Here is a 21,498-nt window from a genome sequence, read left to right as displayed (position 1 = left end):
ACAACAAAAAACACTGAAAAATCAAAACACAAAACACACTCCTCCACTACTCCTACTACTACACACCACACAGCCAACACACACGCTCACTCACTCACTCACAAACAATGACAAAAGACTGTAAAAAAAAAACAAGGACAAAAAAGTAGACAAACTGTGAAAAAACAATACTACAAATATGACAAGACTACTTACACACACAGTACAGCACTCAACAATCACCAAACTCCTCTCCAAATCCACCAAAAACTCCACCAAACTCACCAACTCCAAATACACCTTCCTCTCTCCTCTCCACTAGCTAAACCCACGAGGTGCGGTGTGTTTGGGGCGGTTTTATAGTAATATGCACAGACACTCCTCCTTCACGAATACAACCAATCACGGCCGCGTGACGAAAACGAAACTTAGGACTAAAAACGCGGCAGCAATTTCTAAATCACTGCCGTAACAGACATGTGACGCAGTCGTAAAAAAACCCATAAACGCGGCCGCGAAACAGCAAACGCGGCCGCAATCTACAGCAGAAAAGCACGAATGACATCGACATCGGAAGAAACGAAAAATACGAATACGACAGCTTAGTAAATTAGTCGTAATCAATTCAAAAAGTTGCAATTTTACACTGTCGATGTCATTCGTGATTGAACTTGGACATGATTCTGGAAATTACGAATCTTAGTAAATTTACCCCTGTGTGTGTAAGTAGTCTTGTCATATTTGTAGTATTGTTTTTTCACAGTTTGTCTACTTTTTTGTCCTTGTTTTTTTTTTACAGTCTTTTGTCATTGTTTGTGAGTGAGTGAGTGAGCGTGTGTGTTGGCTGTGTGGTGTGTAGTAGTAGGAGTAGTGGAGGAGTGTGTTTTGTGTTTTGATTTTTCAGTGTTTTTTGTTGTTTGTCATGTCAGACTCAGAGGTCAGTGTGGTGGCGGAGGTTAGTGAGGTGGAGGCTGGTAGTGAGGTGGAGGCTGGTAGTGAGGTGGAGGCTGGTAGTGAGGTGGAGGGGGGTAGTGAGAGGGAGGAGGTTAGTGAGGAGGAGGAGGAGGGGGTGCCTGTTGCTGTATTTTCCAGTGATAGTGATGGTGTTGTGGCTCCGCAGCCACGCACCACTACCAAGACTGGCAGGAATATAAAGTTCAGCTATGCTGAAAACATGGCTTTGGTGCGTGAGCTGATGAAGCACCATCGCCAATTGTTTGGTCAGGATGCTGGCAAGGTGTCCTCCCGCAGGAAGTCTGTCCTGTGGGGGCAAGTAATACTTGCCGTGAATAGTGAGGGTGTGGTGAGGCGGACTGAGGACACGTGCCGCAAGAGGTTTTATGATATAAAGCGGCGTGTCAAGGCCAAGATGGCCAAAGAGGCCAAATCTGCAAGAAAAACCGGAGGTGGCCCCCCTTTCCGGGCCACCTATCGGGACTGGGAGGAGCCTGTGCGGGCATTGATTCCTGCCGAAGTGGTGTCTGCTACTCATGTCCGGGATTCGGACCGACCCACGCAGGATGGTAAGTTTGATGTGTTATATTTTTATTTAAATGTCCTCTAAATGTTGTAAATGTCATTTTTAAAGGGTAAAGGATGCATAAATTGTGTTTCACATATTGCAGGCCTATGCACCCTTAAGGTGTGTTTGTGTTTAGAATGTGCTTTTTTCACCTTGCATTGGCTGTTTGGTAAATTTAATATTGCGCAAAAACATGTGCAATGGCTTTTTAATTTAAAAAAAAAAAAGATTTTTTTTTTGACGATATTGCTTGGACATCTGTGTTGTCTGCTTATTTTAAAAAGATTTTTGTATTTATTTACTTCTGAAAAACGGTGCAATTATTTCAACATTAAATTTGTGAAACATTTGCAAGTAGTCAATCTCTGCAATATCTGAGGCATAATTCTAAAATGTAACAGATTTATTGTGTGCAACATCATGTACATTTGGATATACACCACAAAATAATGAAGCTTGAAGCTCTTAATCAGAAATTATTTGTTTATCCAATACCTAATAGATGGTTACAGTACAATAAGGCTTTGCAGGGGTTTTTTTTTACATAAAGCATGGTAATAATGTTTGGTACACTTTTTCAACAGTCCCACAGACCAGCCGGCCAGACAGGCCTCAGACAAGTCAGGATGAGGCTGGGATTGCAGGTAAGACTTCAGTGTAGTCACATATTCTGCAAACACATAGAAGTACAAAATATTAATGTTTATATTTTCACATAGGTTCTGCTTCTGGAAGCCGACCTCCTGTAAGGCGCCCATCACAGGGCTTGGGCCACTTACCCAGGAGGCCAAGTAAGACACGGCGTCTTGGCTCGGAATCTGCGGCTCCATCATCCCCACCCAGGCGACGACTTTCGGCAGTGTCACCCCAGCCACCACTGGCACTATTGGCGAGTTCGCAGAGTGATGAGCCCCGATCCCCTCAGTTATCTGGTGAGTAAAAACAGAAATTAAACACATAGGCAATAATATACACAGTACAGTTAATATGTTGTTAGTTGGTTTTGAGATTACATGTTTTCCAGAACAAGCAATGTGATGTTACGTCTTCAATTGCTAAAGGTGAAAAAAAAATTTTTTATAAGGTCTTAGTGGATGTTCTCGCCAACATCATTTTTAATAAATATCAGAATTTTTTTAAAATTTGGCCCACACACGTGCACATTTAAATAAAATAACAATAAAATTCCAAAAAAAAAACAGCATCCACAACATTATAGTGTTCACACATCTCCCCTGTCCAGTATGTAGATGGCTTACTTGCTCCGCTCCTCTGGACTATCCAGGTAAGTAGTCTATATCGTGGTCAGGGGAGGGAATCTAACAGTGTAATGCTGTGGAGGGGAGTTAGTTAGGTGAGGATTATGCAAATCTGTCTATGTGGCCGCCTGTGTTGGTATATATGTTTTTGAGCATAAAAAACATTATAAGTTTATAAAATCAACGCCAAAAAGTTAAAAAATGGAGTATTATGAATGTAGTAATGTGTAGAAGTAGCCTTGCAAAAAATTTACAAATAAACATTGCATGTTGGCCACCCCATACAGAGCCCAGCTTGATGGCCGACGTGGACCAGCAGGGACAAGACCAACAGGCAACCATCACACTGCAACTTACACCTGTTGACCCAAGCCAGCCAATACAGCTGCAGGATATCCCCCAAGCCTCCATCAGTCCACAACTGGCACAAGCTCCGCCCCCAAGCCAAATACCAGATGATTTTTGGGCCAGTTGGACAAGCCAACAGGCCCAAAGCAATGCCAGCCTGACCGCACATACACAACACCTTGCCAGTCTGCCCCATCATCTACCGCGTATTAGTCGCAACTCGGGCAGACTGATTGTACAAGTAGGGCGAATGGCAACCTCAATGGAGCAAATAAGGGCTGACAACAGCCAAATGCTTGCTCATTTATCGCGCATCATAGATGAGCAACAGCGCCATCAGCAGGTACTCGTTCAGCTCATTCAGCACAACCAAGTGGTGAATGAGTCGTTATCCAGGATTGTAGCCAGCCACACTGCAACCAACACTCAGCTGATTGCAAGCCTTAATAATTTGAGCAGCAATATTTCATTGATGGGAGCTCACCAAGTAACCTCCAGCTCGGGGACCACGACCCCTATCCAAACGCCAGTAACCTCCCCTGTTCGGCGTTCCTCCAGAGCACGTGCCAGTGAGCCAGCACAAAGCTCAGCACCCAGCACACACAAGCGGAAAAAATAACCCCAATGTGATTGGCAAAATAAAAATTTGTATTTGACAAACACACAACTTCCTGTGTCCGTCTCAAACATTGTCGAAGCTGCTCTGTATGTATGTATGTTTTTCATGGGTAATGACTGAAAATGTATTTTTAGCATAAACTAAGTACAATGGACACACCACTATAAACTACAAACAGTAAGTAACAAAACACACAATAGAAAGTAGTGCAAAGTGTTTAGTCAAGGATAATTACAGCCTACTAAAACTGACCTGAAAAATAGCGCAGGATCACTTCTTGCCGTACCTGCCTCCCTACATATGTACTCACACTGTCACCAGATGGGTCTAACTCCTCTGCTTGCCGACTGCTTTCTCCCTCATCATGTGCCAGATGTTGGGTTAAACACAGATTATGGAGAAAACAGCAGCAGAACACAATTCTAGTCACCTTTGAGGGACTATACAACAAAAGGCCAGCAGATTTATCCAGACACCGAAACCGTGACTTCAGCACACCAAAACATCTTTCTATCACATTCCGCGTAGCCTTATGTGCATGATTGTAACTGTGTTCAGCAGGAGAATCAGGTTGGGACAATGGAGTAAGGAGCCAAGAGTAGCAGCCGTAACCCCCATCACCTGAAAAACAGATATAGTCCACATTAGTACATATGTTAGATTATTCTTTCACCTAATCATAACTCGAGTTTGTGGATAAAAGACATACACACAAAACATTTTAAACATACCCAACAGCCAGCCATCAGGCATTTGTCCGTCCTCAAATTTATCGAAGAGCGATGACTGACTGAGGATGAAGGAGTCATGGCAGCCACCAGGGTAACCTGCAACAACACTCATAATTTTTAAGTTTGCATCACAGACCACCTGGACATTAGTTGATTGGGACAGATGTCTATTAGTATATATATATTGGCGGCCCTTAGGTGATCTCAGCTGAACGTGTGTGCAATCTATGGCCCCCAGCACATTGGGCATGCCAGCAAGCTCATAGAAAGCTACCCTGACAGCACTCCACTCCGACTCCTCGGTAGGGAAGCAGATTGAGGCATTAATGTGTGGCTCCAACACATCCAAAACCTGAGTGGACATTAAAGAAGCTAAGGTGAGTGTCATGTTAGGTATTCTCTACAATACTGTGTTGTTTGAACTTACAGAAGCAACACTTAGACATAACCGCCTATGTATTTTTAGACTCACCTGCATCAAATATCTGGAAAAGGTGGGCTGTGAGATACCAATGACGTCGCCTGCCACAGCCTGGAAGCTCCCAGTAGCCATAAAGTGTAACACAGCCAGGAGTTTGTGTAGGCCTGAGACAGAGCGAGAGCGTGCTGTCTCAGGGTCTATGCCCAGTTTGACAAGGTCATACAGGTGGAAAATGTTGTTTCTATTTAGGCGGAACATCTGTATGACCCTATCATCGGACAATGCATTTAAGTTTAAACGCCCTCTAAAAAAACGAGGCTGGCGCAGCCTCCGCGGTACCTGGACAACCTGTTGACCATGTTCACTTACCTGGGCCTGATTCCTGGAAGCCTCATGGAGCAGTCTAAGGTATCCCACAGCAAACAAAAAATCATTGCCACACACCACAGCCGCCATTTCAGAGTGAGAGAAGTTCAAAATGTGCCTGGAACACTTTTATAGGGCCAAACATTCAGGTGTGAGTAATGGATAATTGAGTACACATGTAAACACGCTTTTCAAATGCTGGCGCGTTTTTTTTTAGGAAAAAATTACGATTTGTAATTTTTCGCGGCCGCGAATGCATTTTCACGGCAGCAATTACAATTACGAATGGTTAGTAAATGACCGAGATTCATATCTAAACAGGCGTAATTTGACCGATGGTGTATTCATTCGTAATTTTTTACTTGGACTTGCAAAAAATTACGAATGCCCTCATCTCTGCCGTGATTAGTGTTTAGTAAATTACCGAGATGACACTTTGAAGAAAAAACGGCATCTCGGTCAAAATCGGGAGCTTAGTAAATTTCCCCCTGTGTGGTGTTTTTATTTTAAAATTTTCTTTACAGGTGGACAACAGGTGCCAGCAGGTCATTTATGTCCAGGCATGCTGGCACTTGTGGTTCTCCAAGTGCCAGCATGCTTGGGCAGGCTTGCTGGGATCTGTAGGCCACCTGTAAAGAACAATGGCCCTCATTCCGAGTCGTTCGCTCGGTAATTTTCATCGCATCGCAGTGAAATTCCGCTTAGTACGCATGCGCAATAATCGCACTGCGACTGCGCCAAGTAATTTTACAATGAAGATAGTATTTTTACTCACGGCTTTTTCTTCGCTCCGGCGATCGTAGTGTGATTGACAGGAAATGGGTGTTACTGGGCGGAAACACGGCGTTTTCGGGGAGTGTGGATAAAAACGCTACCGTTTCCGGAAAAAACGCAGGAGTGGCCGGAGAAACGGGGGAGTGTCTGGGCGAACGCTGGGTGTGTTTATGACGTCAAACCAGGAACGACAAGCACTGAACTGATCGCAGATGCCGAGTAAGTCTGAAGCTACTCTGAAACTGCTAAGTAGTTTGTAATCGCAATATTGCGAATACATCGGTCGCAATTTTAAGAAGCTAAGATACACTCCCAGTAGGCGTAGGCTTAGCCTGAGCAACTCTGCTAAATTCGCCTTGCGAGCGATCAACTCGGAATGAGAGCCAATATTACTATTCTTTACAGGTGGACCACAGGTGCCAGCGGGCCATTTATGTCCGGGCATGCTGGCACTTGTGGTTCTCATTTTAACAATGAACCCAGCACCCACCGCCACCAGGGGTGCACGGCATAGCACTGGGCTATCAGCCCAGTGCTGGTTATTGCTCGGGAGGGGGACCCCATTCTTATTTTTTGGGATCCCCACTACCGAGGAATTCCAGCCCTGGGCTGACTAGTTTGGGGGGGTGGGGGTAGATTAATGCTATGGCATGTCTCCCGTGCTATGGCATTACCCCCCCCCCTTCCCCCCCCTGGCTGGTTCTGCCTGGTGCTGGTTTTACGAATATAGGGGGGGGGGGGGGGGGGGGGAGGTACGCTCCCCCCCCCCCCCTCTATGGGGGAAGGGGAAGGGATGTTAGCTGCTTGTGCCTCCCCAGCCACTGACGTCACCGCACGCCACTGGTGTACAGGGTGTGGGGCGTTGGTGTCATTTTGTAACTTTATATCCAGACGAAAGAGTCTAAATAAATGATCCTGAAACGTTGAAAAACAAGGACAGCAGTGCTGAAGTTTAAAAAAATATAAAAATTCAAATTTATTATTGACAAGTGAAACTTTTACATTTAAATTTTGAAATGGTGGCGGCACTACAGAACAGACAGGACAACCAAACACACCCACTCAGAAACCAAGAGCTGTGATACAAGTATGACATCATATACCTCTACCTGTAATAACTGACCTGACACTAACAGTATTCTGTGATGTAATTATGACATCACAGACCTTTACAGTACTGTACCTGATAAATAGCGGTGCCCCAGCAGTACTGCTCATTTCTCCATAGTGGCATCTGCAGCTATGGCTTTTTTGTGTTGCCAGAGACGTTTTCGCTTTTTCAGCAAAGCTAATCTCTTCATGCATCTCATGGAGACGACGTTTGTCAAGCCTCACGTTATATAACACTTCACGAGAAGGACTGACAGAATTCTACAAGAAAACTCCAAAGTATCACCCCAGAGGAGCTGGATGTCCTGCTCACGAAACTGATATCCTTTGTGGATTGATCAGAATCTGGATATTTCCAGGAGCTGAAGAAGGACTTCATAGATATCTGCGTGAACACGATATCTTACATGATTTTCGAGAGGAATAATGACCCTGCATTGGTGAGACTATTGCTGAGGAAGACCAAGCCGTACATGAAGGACAAGAGCAGCCTGCTGAACTTTGCCTACAGGTATGTATAATGTCCCCGTCATCAAGACTGATGCAGCATAGGTGAGAGGGGCCTATTTATTCTGTTCATACAGATGGACAAAAGGATTTCCAAGAGGGGGGGTACAACATGTAAAATATTTAGGGGGATATGTATCAAACATTGGAGAGCAATAAAGTGAAAAGAGATAAAGTACCAACCAATCAGTTCCTAATTGCCATGTTACAGGCCTGTGGGACCTATGTACCAGGGACGTGCAGGCAGGGGAGGCACTGCCTCCCCTGTCATAATGAGTACAATAATACAAAGAAGATACTTATGACACATGTTCTGTTCTGTGTCATAAGTATCTGCTTTAGACTGTATTATTTTATTCATTTTTGCCATATAAAACCAGTTTTAAATTTGTTTCGGAGGCACCAATCTCTGTGCCTCCCGCTATCAGTGTTAAAGCGCCGGAAGCGGGGGGCGGGCCTAAGCACTGGACAGTAAAAGCACGTTAAAAAAAGCAGAAGAAGCGGCACCTAACAGAAGTGCCGCTTTGACAGGGGCGTGCTCTCAGTCCATATGAAAGCACGCCCCTGTCACTGGGGAAGATGTGATTGGGCAGGGGGGGCAGGGCCGGCCTGATCATTACTTCTGGACCTGGTTGAGGCAGCCGCTGTGTACGGCGCGGGCACCACTGCCCAACATACCATGCCGCAGTAAGTCATTCTGCCCCCCACCTGTCTTGGGTGCAGAGACCACTGTGTTCCCCCATCCACTCATTCCCCATGTTTCTCCTGCTGTCCCCGCAGCTGGCCGGGTCAGATGGTGTCTGCTGGCACTGTCAGCGGTGGGTGTTCTACTGGTCCATGGGTCCCCAGTGTCCCTGCACCCAGGCCGTGCGCGCACCGCTCAGTAAGGGATGCAAAGCAGGGAGGTGTGGTCTGCAGCCTTGCTGGTTTGCGTTGTTGCTGCCGGCTGCTGCAGCGTGAAGAGCAGCTACTGCTGATAGTGTCCTCGGCGCCGGCACATGAGATAATAAACTTCCCTTTCCAGAGGCTGGCGGGAGAAGCAGATTTACTGGGCTATTACACTTGACAGCATGTCCGGTCTAAGGAGACTGCCTATTATCCGGGTGATGATTTCTCTATTTTACTACTTTTTTCTTGTTAATAATAATGATACACAACAAGCACACCCTGCCTTTCAATAGAGAGCATGCCACATATGTATCTTCCCCACGGACATCATCAATAATCTATTCTATATCAGTCAGATCTGCTGGAGACTGGAAGTGTGTACAGGAAGCAAAATCAATTCCTGTCACTCACAACCTGTGCTGTCTGATGCCCCGCCCCTTCCATCCCCAACACCACTCACACCCCTGCCCAGCTAGTAACTAGTAAACCGGTTTCACATACAACCATGATAACAGAGTACTCGATCCAGTAGTCAACTGTTAATATTGTTATATGTGATTCTGATTTACTAGCTGGTTACCATGGTGACGGAGGGCCAGATTAAGGGGGAAGCGCCTAAGGTACACATGCGCCACTGAGCCCACCACTCACAGGAGCCCCTGGAGGCTAGACACACAGGGAAGGATTCCCATTGCACAGCACCTGCTGCCTGAAGGTTGGAGTGACAGCCTCAATATTTTGAATCCAAAGAGCCTTCATGAAACACTTGGCATACACTTGTAAATTATACCTTCATTGATATATAATGAGATCTGTGACATAAAGTGGAATGTTTGCTGCTATTTATTATACCTACTTCAGTCTGGGTCCATTGTCCTTATATCAATATCCTTATAATACATAGGAGTGCATTTATTTTGTGTATGACTGGATAAATCCTTGGCTATACTAGTTAATACAGCTATGTTTTATTTTTCAGTTTACTTCAGATTAAATACAGTAGTCTTACCATATACATTAGTGTTACCTATAGCAATTAGATTATTCTGTATTAAACTATTATTGTGCTTCCATTTTACTGTGAGCATGCAAATTTAGTGATGTGTATAAGGGGAACTACTATGTGGCATAACGCGAAACTCTGTGTGGCATAATGTGAATGAGCTCTACCGTGTGGCATAACGTGTATAAGGGGCACAAGTGTGTGGCATAACGTGTATAAGGTTCCTTTCCCCATGTGTCTCCGGCTGGGTCAGGTCACATGGTGTCTGCCGACACGGTCAGCAGTGGGTTAGAGAGTTGTTGTTTGCTACTTGTCTATTGGTCCCCAGTGTCCCCACACCATATCTCCAGATCCTCCCTGTACACTGCATTACCAACAAATGTCCAAGTGAGCGCTGGTCGGGGGTCCAGGTGAGCAGGGAGTGCCATGGAGGGGAGGATCACGGCTCCATGAGAGGATTCTCTGGCAGTGGGGATCACTACAGGCGCTGGGAGCCCCAGGGGGTACAAGTAGGGATCGCTGCAACTGCAAACCTCTGCTGCTTGGCCTGGCCGTCAGCATGAGGAAGGCTCTCTATGAGGGGACATGTCTACAAACACAGTGGTGGTATGGGTCATCAGTTGGACTCAGCGAACATTATGACTGCAGTGCCTCACCAGCCACAGACCTCACCGCACGCCACTGCTATGTACTAATCCTTGTAGAGAGATGAAGTGGACGGATCTAAAGACCCAACCAACCAGCGCCTGCCATTTTTTAAACAGCCTGTAACGTGGCAGTTAGGAGCTGGTTGGTTGGTACTTTATCTCTCTCCACTGTATCTCTCGCTATGCTTTGATACATTTCTGCGGTGTCAGATTAAACCTTGTGGAGGTACCAAGTCAGTCAAAATATTGGGGCTCCCTTTGCAACTTATCTCCTAATACAGTTTTAATTTTACCAACCAACAATTTTATTCCTGCTTTATATATAGTAGATTTATACAGCATACTGGTCAGAACTGGGGCTAAATCTTAAACACCCTGTACAAAAAAGAAAGAAAAAAATAGATATTTTATTAAATTGAACAAGTTATTATTATAAAAGATATTTCCCCTGCACCTTGTATGCTATACATACAGTTCCTGGAGTCTGCAAATGCCATACAATACACAATACAGCACTTACATGTCCTGGGCGCAGATATACAGAACAGCACATGAAAAAGAAATAGCATGACTGGCCCATTACATCAGATCCGAGGTGTTATAATTCCCCTGAGAAGAGGACATAGTAGGATAGTGTATGAGAGGGTGACTGGTTTCATACTGGTATACAGCAGTCTCTACCACTGAATGCACTTATGCTAAAATAGCATTTATAAATGTTTATTTCGACCATAAGCCAGCACTAAATATATTTGTCTCAATTGTCCCAATTAAGGGTAATTAATATATTAAGATATGAGTTGGTTATTGGATAATGACCATATGACTGTATATGCATGGTACTTGTTACATCAATAGTCATATAAGCTTTTACTTCATTTTCAGACCCTTTAAAGAACGATTTGGGACCCCCCGCTGGACAGCGTTTTCACCTTTACACTGGGCTGTTCTGTCTAAGAAAGCAGAAACTTTCACGTACGGGGTATTGGAGGAGGAGAAGAACCCACTAGATCTTCTGATGATGCTTCTCACCAATCAAGTACTAGATCGGGCCAGACAGGATGGGTCGGTTATTCTTGCGACCAATGAGGTGAAGATCTCCCTCAGGCTATGTGCCAGAGTGCTACTGCAAGGGTGCGGTACAGTGTAGTGCCTGCTACTGTGCAGGTGTACCGCGCTCCTTACCACAAGTTGCTTTCCTTAGTTCCCGACTGCGTATTCTCTTCTTCCGGGAAAATCCTTCCTTTGAACCTCAAGACTGGGACTCAGCCTGGAGGGCACGACGGCTAAAGGGAAGAGAAACACTAATCACTGTATGTCAACTCTTTCCGCGACGGGGAAGAGGACACACCGGGATGGCCACGACTTTCACCGATTAGGTGAACGTCATCACTGGCCCTAAGGCCTCAGCCACCCAAACATCACCTACTTGGCAGTTGCGCACCTAGGTGAAAGCGAGCCCACTAGGCCTAGCGGGGTCTCGCGAACCGGCGCTCAACACGGACTAGGACATACACACACAGAGTATACTCACACTGACACTCTTGTCAGCTTGCCTGTCGCAGGTCTCTGGTCCTGGAAATAGAATGACAGCAACCTCCCTACAAACGAATAAATAGGCAAACAACGGACCTGGGCTGATTTACAACAAACTCTAAACAATACAACTTGGTTAGCTACTACACCTAACTCCAGCAAGCAGTACAAGCACATACAAGGCAACAAAGTGACGATAAAAAAAAAATGTGAGTTACCTCTAGTCTGGTTTGGTGGAAGATTAAGCCGCTTCGCGCCGGTGGACAAATGCTTGCGTAATCTAATTCCCTACGGGGCTGCCGCCCACTGCAGAGTCACGGGGTAGGCCGTGTGAGGTGGACAGTCTCTCCACAACCTCCCTAACAATAAAGCTGTGTACAGAATATGAGGGCCAGCCGGCCCTCCACACCCGACCTGCAACTGGTCCCGAGCGAGCTACCGTGCAGCCCACCCACTGCAGGTACCCAGCCAGAGAGGGGGTCTGTACTGTGAACTTCTCCCACTTGTTGGGGTGAAACCCTGTAATAACCCTGTGGACTTAGAGCCCTCTATTTAATCAATGGTGGTCCTGGCCTAGAGCAAAGACCACAATCCAATTCCTATTTCCTAACTCACACGCGGCTTAATGCCGGTAATTGCCCCTTAGGCCTATTGCCTGCTTAGTGACGCTGTAAACTTGGCCTAGTGCCAAGATTACAAATTGTACCTGTGGCTAATACTCCTATATCCCCGCAGGCCCTAAGCCTGTAGTGCGCTCAGGCCTAATGCCTGCCTAACTGAAGGTAGAAGTAACCTTGGCCTAATGCCAAGGTTACTACTGACAAGATGGTGGCCCGTACTCCTATCTGCAGCTCAGGCCTTTTGCCTGTTTATGCCCACAGGCCTAATGCCTGAACACCTGGTGGTCTAGAGGACTGTAGTGATGGCCCAAGGCCTCCTACTCGGATCGGTGGGAGAGGCTGCAGTGAGGAGCTTCGTTAGCTCTTTTGCTGCCCACACACTGAAGCACTCTCCACCGGACCTCCGCTGCTGGATCCCAGGCTCCGCCTCTTCCTGGTCCTTGGCTGCCGCCTCCTCTTCTTTCAACCGCTTGGTCTTCCTCCGCCGCTGGCTCCTGCCTCTCTTCTGGAGCTCTTCCCTGCTCCGGCTCCGGCGCTCGACTGAGCTCTCCCGCTCTACAGCGTCTGTTATATGACACTGGGAGGGGGTGGAGCTATGACGCAACGAGCCCTGATTGGCTCGTCGGGGCCCGTTCCTATTGGCTGACCGGGCGCGAACCCCTGATTGGCTCACGCCCGGCGCGAACCCCTGATTGGCTCACGCCCGGCGCCTAACTCAAATGGCCGCAACGTGATTGGAGGGGCTTGAATCCTAACGGATGCAAGCCCCTCCGTCCCGGAATCTCGCCGCGCCGCCGCATCCTACCGCGTACCGCCGCCCGCGGGGAAACAAAGGTGAGGGACCTCCCTTGTTCCCCCAGCACGGTGCCCGTTCTCATTCCCCCCCCCCCCCCCCCCCGTTTCCTTTGTAGTCCCTACAAAGATGCAAGCCATCATCCAGTCAAAGTTTGGATCCGCAAAGCGTGGGGCTGGCACTCCCAATCATCTTCACCCAGTCCCGAGGTGGCCTTTGGGATCGCCTCTAGGGGAAGCAAATCCTCGAAGAGGCAAGGCCGCAGCATGTTCCGATGTAGAGTGCGGACACGACCGCTACCGTCTTCCGCCTTCACCTCATAGACCGTGTTGTCATGAGACACCCGACGCTGCACGACATAAGGCATCACCTCCCATCGCTCGCTCAACTTGTTCCCAGGTCGCTTCTCTCAAACTAGCACCCTCTGACCCTCAGCAAATGGTCCTCCCAACTTCCATCCAGGATGCAGTTTGGACCCGATGTTCCCCGCCGCCACATCCCCGGCAAGTTTTAAGTGCCGTTTCTGCTCCTCGATCCATCCACTGTGCGTCCACTGACAAAAAATACGGCGAGAAACCAGTGGTCCGGTGTACTCGATTATTATACACCCATACCAATTCTGGGATGAAGTCAGGCCAACGCCGCTTCTTTTCGGCCTCTAGGACCCTCAACATCTGTAGCAAAGTCCGATTAAATCGCTCACAGGATCCATTGCCCTGTGGGTGGTATGTTGTGGTCCTTGATTTGTGCATGCCATAGGTGCGGCACAGCCGCTCTATTACCCAGCCTTGAAAACACGCACCTTGATCAGAATAGAGGCGCTCAGGGCAGCCTTATCTGCAGATAAAATGTTCAACAATAGCCTTGGCCACCGTGTCGGCCGTTTAGTCCATGGTAGAGACAACTACCGTAAATTTATTAAAGTGGTCGGTCATCACTATGGCATATTGATACCCATGCAATGACTCCCCAATCAAAACATAGTCCACCATGAGGAGTTCAAGGGGTCTTGTGGTCCTAATTGTCTGTACCGGTCTCCTCTGCTCACCACCCTTCATATCGGCACATCTTCTACACATCTGGCACACCTCTTCAACCATTGTCTGCAAGCCTGGAAAGAAATACTTATGACGGATCCACTGTAGCGTCTTCTCAGCTCCGAAATGGGCCCCTTCTTTGTGTGCTTCGGTCACCAGAGCACAGGCCAGATCTTTAGGGAGAACGATCTGCCACACCTTCCGAAGCTCCTGCTCAAAGTAAGCCTGTCGACATAACACCCCTTCACGTATGGTCATCCGATTCCATTGATGGAGCAGTTTCCTACCCCACTGGCTAAGTTGTAGTCTTTCCGAAGAGGAAGACCAGTGATCCATTTCCTTCCACCTGCGGACACATTGCACATCCTGATCCCGCCCTTGTTCCACAGCCCAGTTCGGCAAGGTTTTTCGTAGCAAAATTCCACACATCATCTTTGGTTCTTCTGAAGGGGGAATCATCCTGGTGAGGTCAGGGATCTCCTGCCCTTCTTGCTCCTCATCCGTGGGACCAGTAGGTGACTCCACTGGATAGCGGGACAGGTCATAAGTATTCGTATTTGCCCTTCCTGGCCAGTATCGAATCTTGAACGAGAATTTTGCCAAACAAGCCACCCAGCATTGTTCCAGAGCCCCCAACTTGGCTGTGTTCAGGTGTGACAAAGGGTTGTTATCCATGACAACTTCAAAGTCGGCGGCGGTTAGGTACTCCGCTAACTTTTCAGTAACCACCCAGACGACCCCTAGTAGCTCTAGCTTGAAGGAACTATAGTTGTCTGGATTCTGCTCTGATTCTCATAGGCTCTGGCTCCCGTAAGCAATCACTCGTTCCTGGCCTTCCTGTATATGGGAGAGTACAGCCCCCAGCCCTTGGTGACTCCCGTCGGTGTACAATATAAACGGCTTATTAAAGTCGGCATAAGCCAGTACTGGAGCCTGGGTGAAGGCCTATTTCAGACAACCAAATGCATCCTCCTGAGCGTGATTCCATGCCACTGGTAGCAACACCTCCCAGTAATTTGTGTAGTGGTCCCGCGATCTTAGCAAAGTCCCATATAAACCGCCTGTAGTAGCCCACCAATCTAAGAAATGCTCTCAACTCCATCACACTGCCCGGAGTCTTCCACCCTTGGACTGCGGCAATTTTGTCAGGGGTGGGCCTTACCCCTTCCTCCGAGACCACATGTCCCAGATATTCCAAACTGGACTTCAAGAGATGGCATTTCCTTGATTTCAGTTTGAGACTGTACTGCTCCAATCGTTGGAGCACTTGTTCCAATCTGTGCAAGTGTTCTTCCAAAGTAGGGGCAAACACTATGATGTCATCCAGACAGATAAGAATCGCCTCAAAGTTTAAGTCCCCGAGGCAGCACTCCATAAGGGGTTGGAATGTGGCCGGTGCATTGGAGAGCCCGAAGGGCATTCGACAGAAATCAAAGAGTCCCATGGGAGTGATGAACGCTGTTTTCTCCTGATCTTTTTCCGCCACAGGCACCTGCCAGTACCCACTGGCCAGATCCAGCGTGGAAAAATACCAAGACTTTCCCAAAGCAGCCAGTGATTCCCCGATACAGGGCAACGGATAAGCATCCCAAATGGTACAGCTGTTCAACCTCCGATAATCCACACAAAATCGAATCGTCCCATCCTTCTTCTTCACCAAAACAATCGGGGCAGCCCATGGACTCTTACTCTTCTTGATGACACCGTTGGTTAACATCTGTTGAATCACAGTTTTGACCTCCTGGTACAACTTTGGGGGAATCTGTCGATATCGCTCCCGAACAGGTGGACTGTCTCCAGTGTTAATTTCATGCTCTATCTCCATCGTGTGACCGAAGTCTTCCTCAATTACGTGAAAACGATTTCTGTCTTGCCCACAGCATCTGCTCCACCCTGTTTACCTCTGTTTTACTAAGGCCCTCCAGAGATACGTCAATCTGTTCCAGTATTACTCTCCCATTCCACTCAGCGATTGGCTCTTGTTTTTCCTCGACTGTGACGGCCAACGTCCAAGGCTCACATGCATCAGGCCTTAGGGTAACTCTGGGGCCAGGTTCAATACCATCCTCTGGAATGGCCTCCAGATGGGCCAAGACAGATCTAGCGGGAATCTTGATCGGAGAGTTTCCCAGGTTGCCGCGTAGGGGTACAACGCCATCCTTCACCACCGCTATGGCTCTGGCCAGCAGCAAACCGGCCTCCACTTGTCTGAACCAGCAAGGTTCTATCACAACCTCTCTCCCTTCCAACCGTTGCTGCGAACAGACGGGCAATTCCAGGACCACCTCTTGTCTTGCCGGAATCCTCACCTTCTGATTATGTCGTGTCTTGATCAGATCTAGAGGACGTGAAGACTCCACGGAGGTGGCCTCTTCATTCCGCCGGACGGCCCCCTGAAAAGCTTGTTGCACTGGTTTCTGGACTCCGAGGTACTTCCAATACTGTGGACCTTTGTCTTGAACGAGAACTTGGTCCAGACTCCGAAGGATGTTCATCCCCAGGATCACCAGTCCATTTTGGAATTCTTCTTCGCTGACCACTACAAAACCTTTCTTCCCGAGGGATTGTCCATACACCTCCACCTCGACCCCTTTTACAGGAATAGGGAGATTGTTCGCAGCTACGAGGGTCACCCAATTCCCGACACTGGTCATCGTGAGATGGGCATAGTCTTCTTGAAAACGTTTCTCAGACATAGTGGACACTTGTGATCCGGTGTCCAAAAGACAACGTTGATCCCTCCCTCCCAACTTTGCTACTACAGTGGGACACTCACCAAACAAATCGGATGAGCTGACATCTACTCGCTCGCCTCCCCCCCGCGCACGGATTGTCCCGCCACCGCGAGGGACCTCAGTTTAAAGGTCTCCTGCGCTCTTCTCTGCCACGTCGGCTGACCGGGCAGTCTCGAGCAAAGTGTCCAGGCTTCTCACACTCCCAGCACACCAATTTGCGTGAACCCCTTGGGCGCACCTCCTCTCCCCGACGTCCAGTTATCCCCTGTTCTCTCCTCTTCCGAGGAGACTTTTCTTTATAACGAGCCTCGTATCCCAACCCCTCTTCTGTTGGTTGACGTCCGGACTCTCCGCCCTTTCCACTCTCTGCCTTAACTGGGACACCTCTTCCTGGATGAGCAAGAGTGTCGTGGTTAATTCGTTGATGCAGCCCTCCAAGGGACTAACCTCCGGGGGCCGAACTCTATCTACTGGTTGTGCTTGCTGGGTGGATACGGCACTGGAACTAAATTCTGCATTTTCTTCCTTCTTCAGCGCCATACCCAATACTTCAAAGAAGGTAAGTTTGTCATCCACATTGACCTTGTCTTGGAGATAGTTCCACAGTTTACCAATTAGGATACCTCTCAAGGTCGAATCCGGATTCCCCATCATCAATTCCTCATCCTCCCTTGTCTAGCTCTCGGTCATGTATTCCTATATTGCGTTGGCGAATTGGGAAATGGTCTCGTCCTCCCTTTGGACCCAAGCAAAAAAGCGCTTCTTCAGTGTGGTCGTAGTAGCCTTGTCTCCATATACACCTTTTAGAATTTTGAAGATGTCCGCCAGGCTCCTCTGGAGCCTTTCGGGGCGTAGTACCGTTTTTGGGGCGTCACCAGTTAGGACCTTCAATGCCAGATTAACCTGTACGCTCTTTGGGATCTGATAGAGTTCGATAGTGGTCTCCAGCTGTTCAATCCATTCTGTCAGGGGCATATTTTGTCCATCGAACTTGTGTAGAGGGGTTAGGGCCACCCCAATGGGTAGCTTGGCCCGGGACTCATCACTGTCGCCCTCCGACTTGTCTTTCCGGTCCATCCTTACAAGAGGATCCTGCCGACTACACCAAATGTAAGGGTGCGGTGCAGTGTAGTGCCTGCTGCTGTGCAGGTGTACCGTGCTCCTTACCACAAGTTGCTTTCCTTAGTTCCCGACTGCGTAGTCTCTTCTTCCAGGAAAATCCTTCCTTTGAACCTCAAGATGGGGACTCAGCCTGGAGGGCCCGATGGCTAGGGGGAAGAGAGACACTAATCACCGTGTGTCAACTCTTCCGCGATGGGGAAGAGGACACATCGGGATGGCCACGACTTTCACCGGTTAGGTGAATGTCATCACTGGCCCTAAGGCCTCAGCCACCCAAACGTCACCTACTTGGCACTTGCGCACCTAGGTGAAAGCGAGCCCACTAGGCCTAGCGGGGTCTCGCAAACTGGCGCTCAACATGGACTAGGACACACACACACAGAGTATACTCACACTGACACTCTTCTCAACTTGCCTGTCGTGGGTCTCTGCTCCTGGAAAGAGAATGACAGCAACCTCCCTACAAACTAATAAATAGGCAAACAACGGACCTGGGCTGATTTACAACAAACTCTAAACAATACAACTTGGTTAGCTACTACACCTAACTCCAGCAAGCAGTACAAGCACATACAAGGCAACAAAGTGACGATAAAACAAAATGTGAGTTACCTCTAGTCCGGTTTGGTGGAAGATTAAGCCGCTTCGCGCAAGTGGACAAATGCCTGCGTAATCTAATTCCCTATGGGGGCCGCCGTCCACTCCAGAGTCATGGGGTAGGCCGTGTGTGGCGGGACAGACTCTCCACAGCCTCCCTAACACTAAAGCTGTGTACAGAATATGAGGGCCAGCCGGCCCTCCACACCTGACCTGCAGCTGGCCCGAGCGAGCTACCGTACAGCCCACCCGCTGCGGGTACCCAGCCAGAGAGGGGGTCTGTACTGTGAACTTCTCCCACTTGTGGGGGTGAAACCCTGTAATAACCCTGTAGACCTAGAGCCCTCCACTTAATCAATGGTGGTCCTGGCCTAGAGCAAAGACCACAATCCAATTCCTATTTCCTAACTCACACGCGGCCCAATGCTGGTAATTGCCCCTCAGGCCTATTGCCTGCTTAGTGATGCCGTAACCTTGGCCTAGTGCCGAGATTACAAATTGTACCTGTGGCTAATACTCCTAAATCCCTGCAGGCCCTAAGCCTGTAGTACGCCCAGGCCTAATGCCTGCCTGACTGAAGGTAGAAGTAACTTTGACCTAATGCCAAGGTTACTACTGACAAGATGGTGGCCCGTACTCCTATCTGCAGCTCAGGCCTATTGCCTGTTTATGCCCACAGGCCTAATGCCTGAACACCTGGTGGTCTAGAGGACTGTGGTGATGGCCCAAGGCCTCCTACCCAGATCGGTGGGAGAGGCTGCAGTGAGGAGCTTCGTTAGCTCTTTTGCTGCCCACACACTGCAGCACTCTCCACCGGACCTCCGCCGCTGGATCCGGGGCTCTGCCTCTTCCTGGTCCTCGGCTGCCGCCTCCTCTTCTTTCAGCCACCGGGTCTTCATCCGCCGCTGGCTCCTGCCTATCTTCTGGAGCTCTTCCCTGCTCCGGCGCTCGACTGAGCTCTCCCACTCCGCAGCGTCTGTTATATGACGCTGGGAGGGCTCGTTGCGGCCCGTTCCTATTGGCTGACCGGACGTGAGCCCCGATTGGCTCACGCCCGGCGCCAAACTCAAATGGCCGCGACGTGATTGGAGGGGCTTGAATCCTAACCGATGCAAGCACCTCCGTCCCGGAAGCTCGCTGCGCTGCCGCATCCCACCGCGTACCGCCTCCCGTCTGTTGGAAATGAAGGTGAGGGACCTCCCTTGTTCCCCCAGCACGGTGCACGCTCACACTACCCTCTATTCCTGTCACCCAGTTAGAGGCAAAGCTGCGTAACGCAGCCCCCATCATTCCTAACTGGCAGGACTACATTTCATCTACCAGTCCTAACAACCCACACCAGCTGGTACGTCTGTGCAAGTCACAGATACGTAAGCAATTGCTATCGGCCGAACACCTGCAAGATGCAATACCAGGCCTGGAGATCCCAAGATGCCTGCAGGAGTATTTAAATCTCGAACAGTAATATCTCATTGTGATACGCGGCGGCGGCTGCTGCAGCGCTGACCACACAGTGCAAAGGGGGGGAGCCTTGCCACATCGGCTCAAGGCTATGTGTTGCACTCAGCAAGCTACAGGGTATACAGCAGCCGCTGGTAATAATTGGGGATTAGGGCTACTGGCGACACCCCAGATAAAAAAAACGACACCGGGCAGCCACCTCATGGGTGTGTTGGAAGAGCTGCTAATTATTTTAAATTGTTGACAGTTACATCCAACTCATTGGTAACTTAATAACATGAAGATTTAAACCTGTACTTTAGCTAGTATTGTATATATTGTAGAATATGCTTTACTGTTCAGGCATCAACAAGATGCGCATTACAGTGGGGGCATAATATGGTTAAGGGCATGTGGGGGCATAATATGGTGTCAAGGGCATTACATTGAGGGTATAATATGGTGACAGGGACATGTGGAGGCATAATATGGTGTTAAGCGCATTACAGTCAGGGCATAATATGGTGTAAGGGACACTATGTCGGTGAAAAGTAGCCTTTTCCTGCAAGGCCACACCCATTGCAGCAAAGCCACGCCCATTACATCGAGGTCGTTTTGGAGTACGCGCAAATGTAATTTTTTTTATATGTGTGTGTTGCACATTTTTTTAGTGTTCGCACTGGGAGCCAAACTGTCTAGAACCGACCCTGACACAGTTGCTGAGCACTTTGGGCATCTATATCCTTTTCTGGGCGTCAGTTTCATTTACGATGATTGGCAATTTCATTGTCAAAACATTTGCAGCAACGTAGGCATGTGAGTGCAAACATGAATTAGGCTTATAGTGAGTACTGATCGCTATGTGTTCTGGCTAGGATACTACTCAGGTAAGGAGTTTGGGTGATGGACCTTCTACTGCAGTTTTAAGCAGCTGTTTTAAACTGGTAACTGTATTAGATGTAACTGAGGACTATGGACCTAATTCCGAGTTGATCGCAGCAGCAAATTTGTTAGCTAAAGGGCAAAACCATGGGGGTCATTCTGACCTGAACGCTCGCTGCAGTTCTTCGCAGCGCAGCATTCAGGTCAGATCTGTGCATGCACCAGCACCGCAGTGCACCGGCGCATGCCAGACAGCCGACGGCTGTCATTCACTAGCGATCGCCTCTGCCTGATTGACAGGCAGAGGCATTCGCTGGGCAGGAGGGGGCGACATGGCGGTGTTTGGGCGCCGTTTCGGCCAACGCAGGTGTGGCCGGACCGTGCGGGGGGGGGGGGGGGCAGGCCACATCAGCTGCGTGACATCACACGCAGCCGCTGCGAGGCGGGCAGCGACGAGTAGCTCCCGGCCAGCCGCAGGAGCTGAGCTGCCTGGGAGTTACTCTACAAGTACAAAAGCATCGCCGCTGTGCTGGGCATCCCCCCGCATGTCAAGGAAGATGAT

At 48.7% G+C, this 21,498-nt stretch overlaps 2 protein-coding genes and 1 long non-coding RNA gene across 3 annotated transcripts; 2 read left to right on the top strand and 1 right to left on the bottom strand.

The window, feature by feature from the left end:
* The first annotated feature begins 1,163 nt into the window (after window positions 1-1,163).
* Window positions 1,164-3,775, top strand: LOC135002643 (myb-related transcription factor, partner of profilin-like). The gene is made up of 4 exons (XM_063951683.1): window positions 1,164-1,502; window positions 2,086-2,145; window positions 2,221-2,433; window positions 3,048-3,775. The coding sequence occupies exons 1-4, from the start codon at window positions 1,175-1,177 to the stop codon at window positions 3,725-3,727; spliced, it is 1,281 nt and encodes a 426-aa protein (XP_063807753.1). The 5' UTR covers window positions 1,164-1,174; the 3' UTR covers window positions 3,728-3,775.
* LOC135002659 (uncharacterized) lies at window positions 1,914-5,028 on the bottom strand. Its single transcript, XR_010203851.1, has 3 exons — window positions 4,158-5,028; window positions 2,281-2,430; window positions 1,914-2,171 (listed from the first exon to the last, which is right to left on the bottom strand). It is a non-coding gene; the product is annotated as an uncharacterized LOC135002659 (long non-coding RNA).
* Window positions 5,029-7,172: 2,144 nt separating this feature from the next.
* LOC134990515 (ankyrin repeat and SOCS box protein 17-like) lies at window positions 7,173-18,784 on the top strand. The gene is made up of 3 exons (XM_063950692.1): window positions 7,173-7,215; window positions 7,472-7,640; window positions 11,060-18,784. The coding sequence occupies exons 1-3, from the start codon at window positions 7,173-7,175 to the stop codon at window positions 11,322-11,324; spliced, it is 477 nt and encodes a 158-aa protein (XP_063806762.1). The 3' UTR covers window positions 11,325-18,784.
* The last annotated feature ends 2,714 nt before the right edge of the window (window positions 18,785-21,498 follow it).

The sequence above is a fragment of the Pseudophryne corroboree genome, chromosome 2, assembly GCF_028390025.1.
Source record: "Pseudophryne corroboree isolate aPseCor3 chromosome 2, aPseCor3.hap2, whole genome shotgun sequence".
NCBI lineage: Eukaryota > Metazoa > Chordata > Amphibia > Anura > Myobatrachidae > Pseudophryne > Pseudophryne corroboree.
This window is presented reverse-complemented; position numbering and strand designations above follow the sequence as displayed.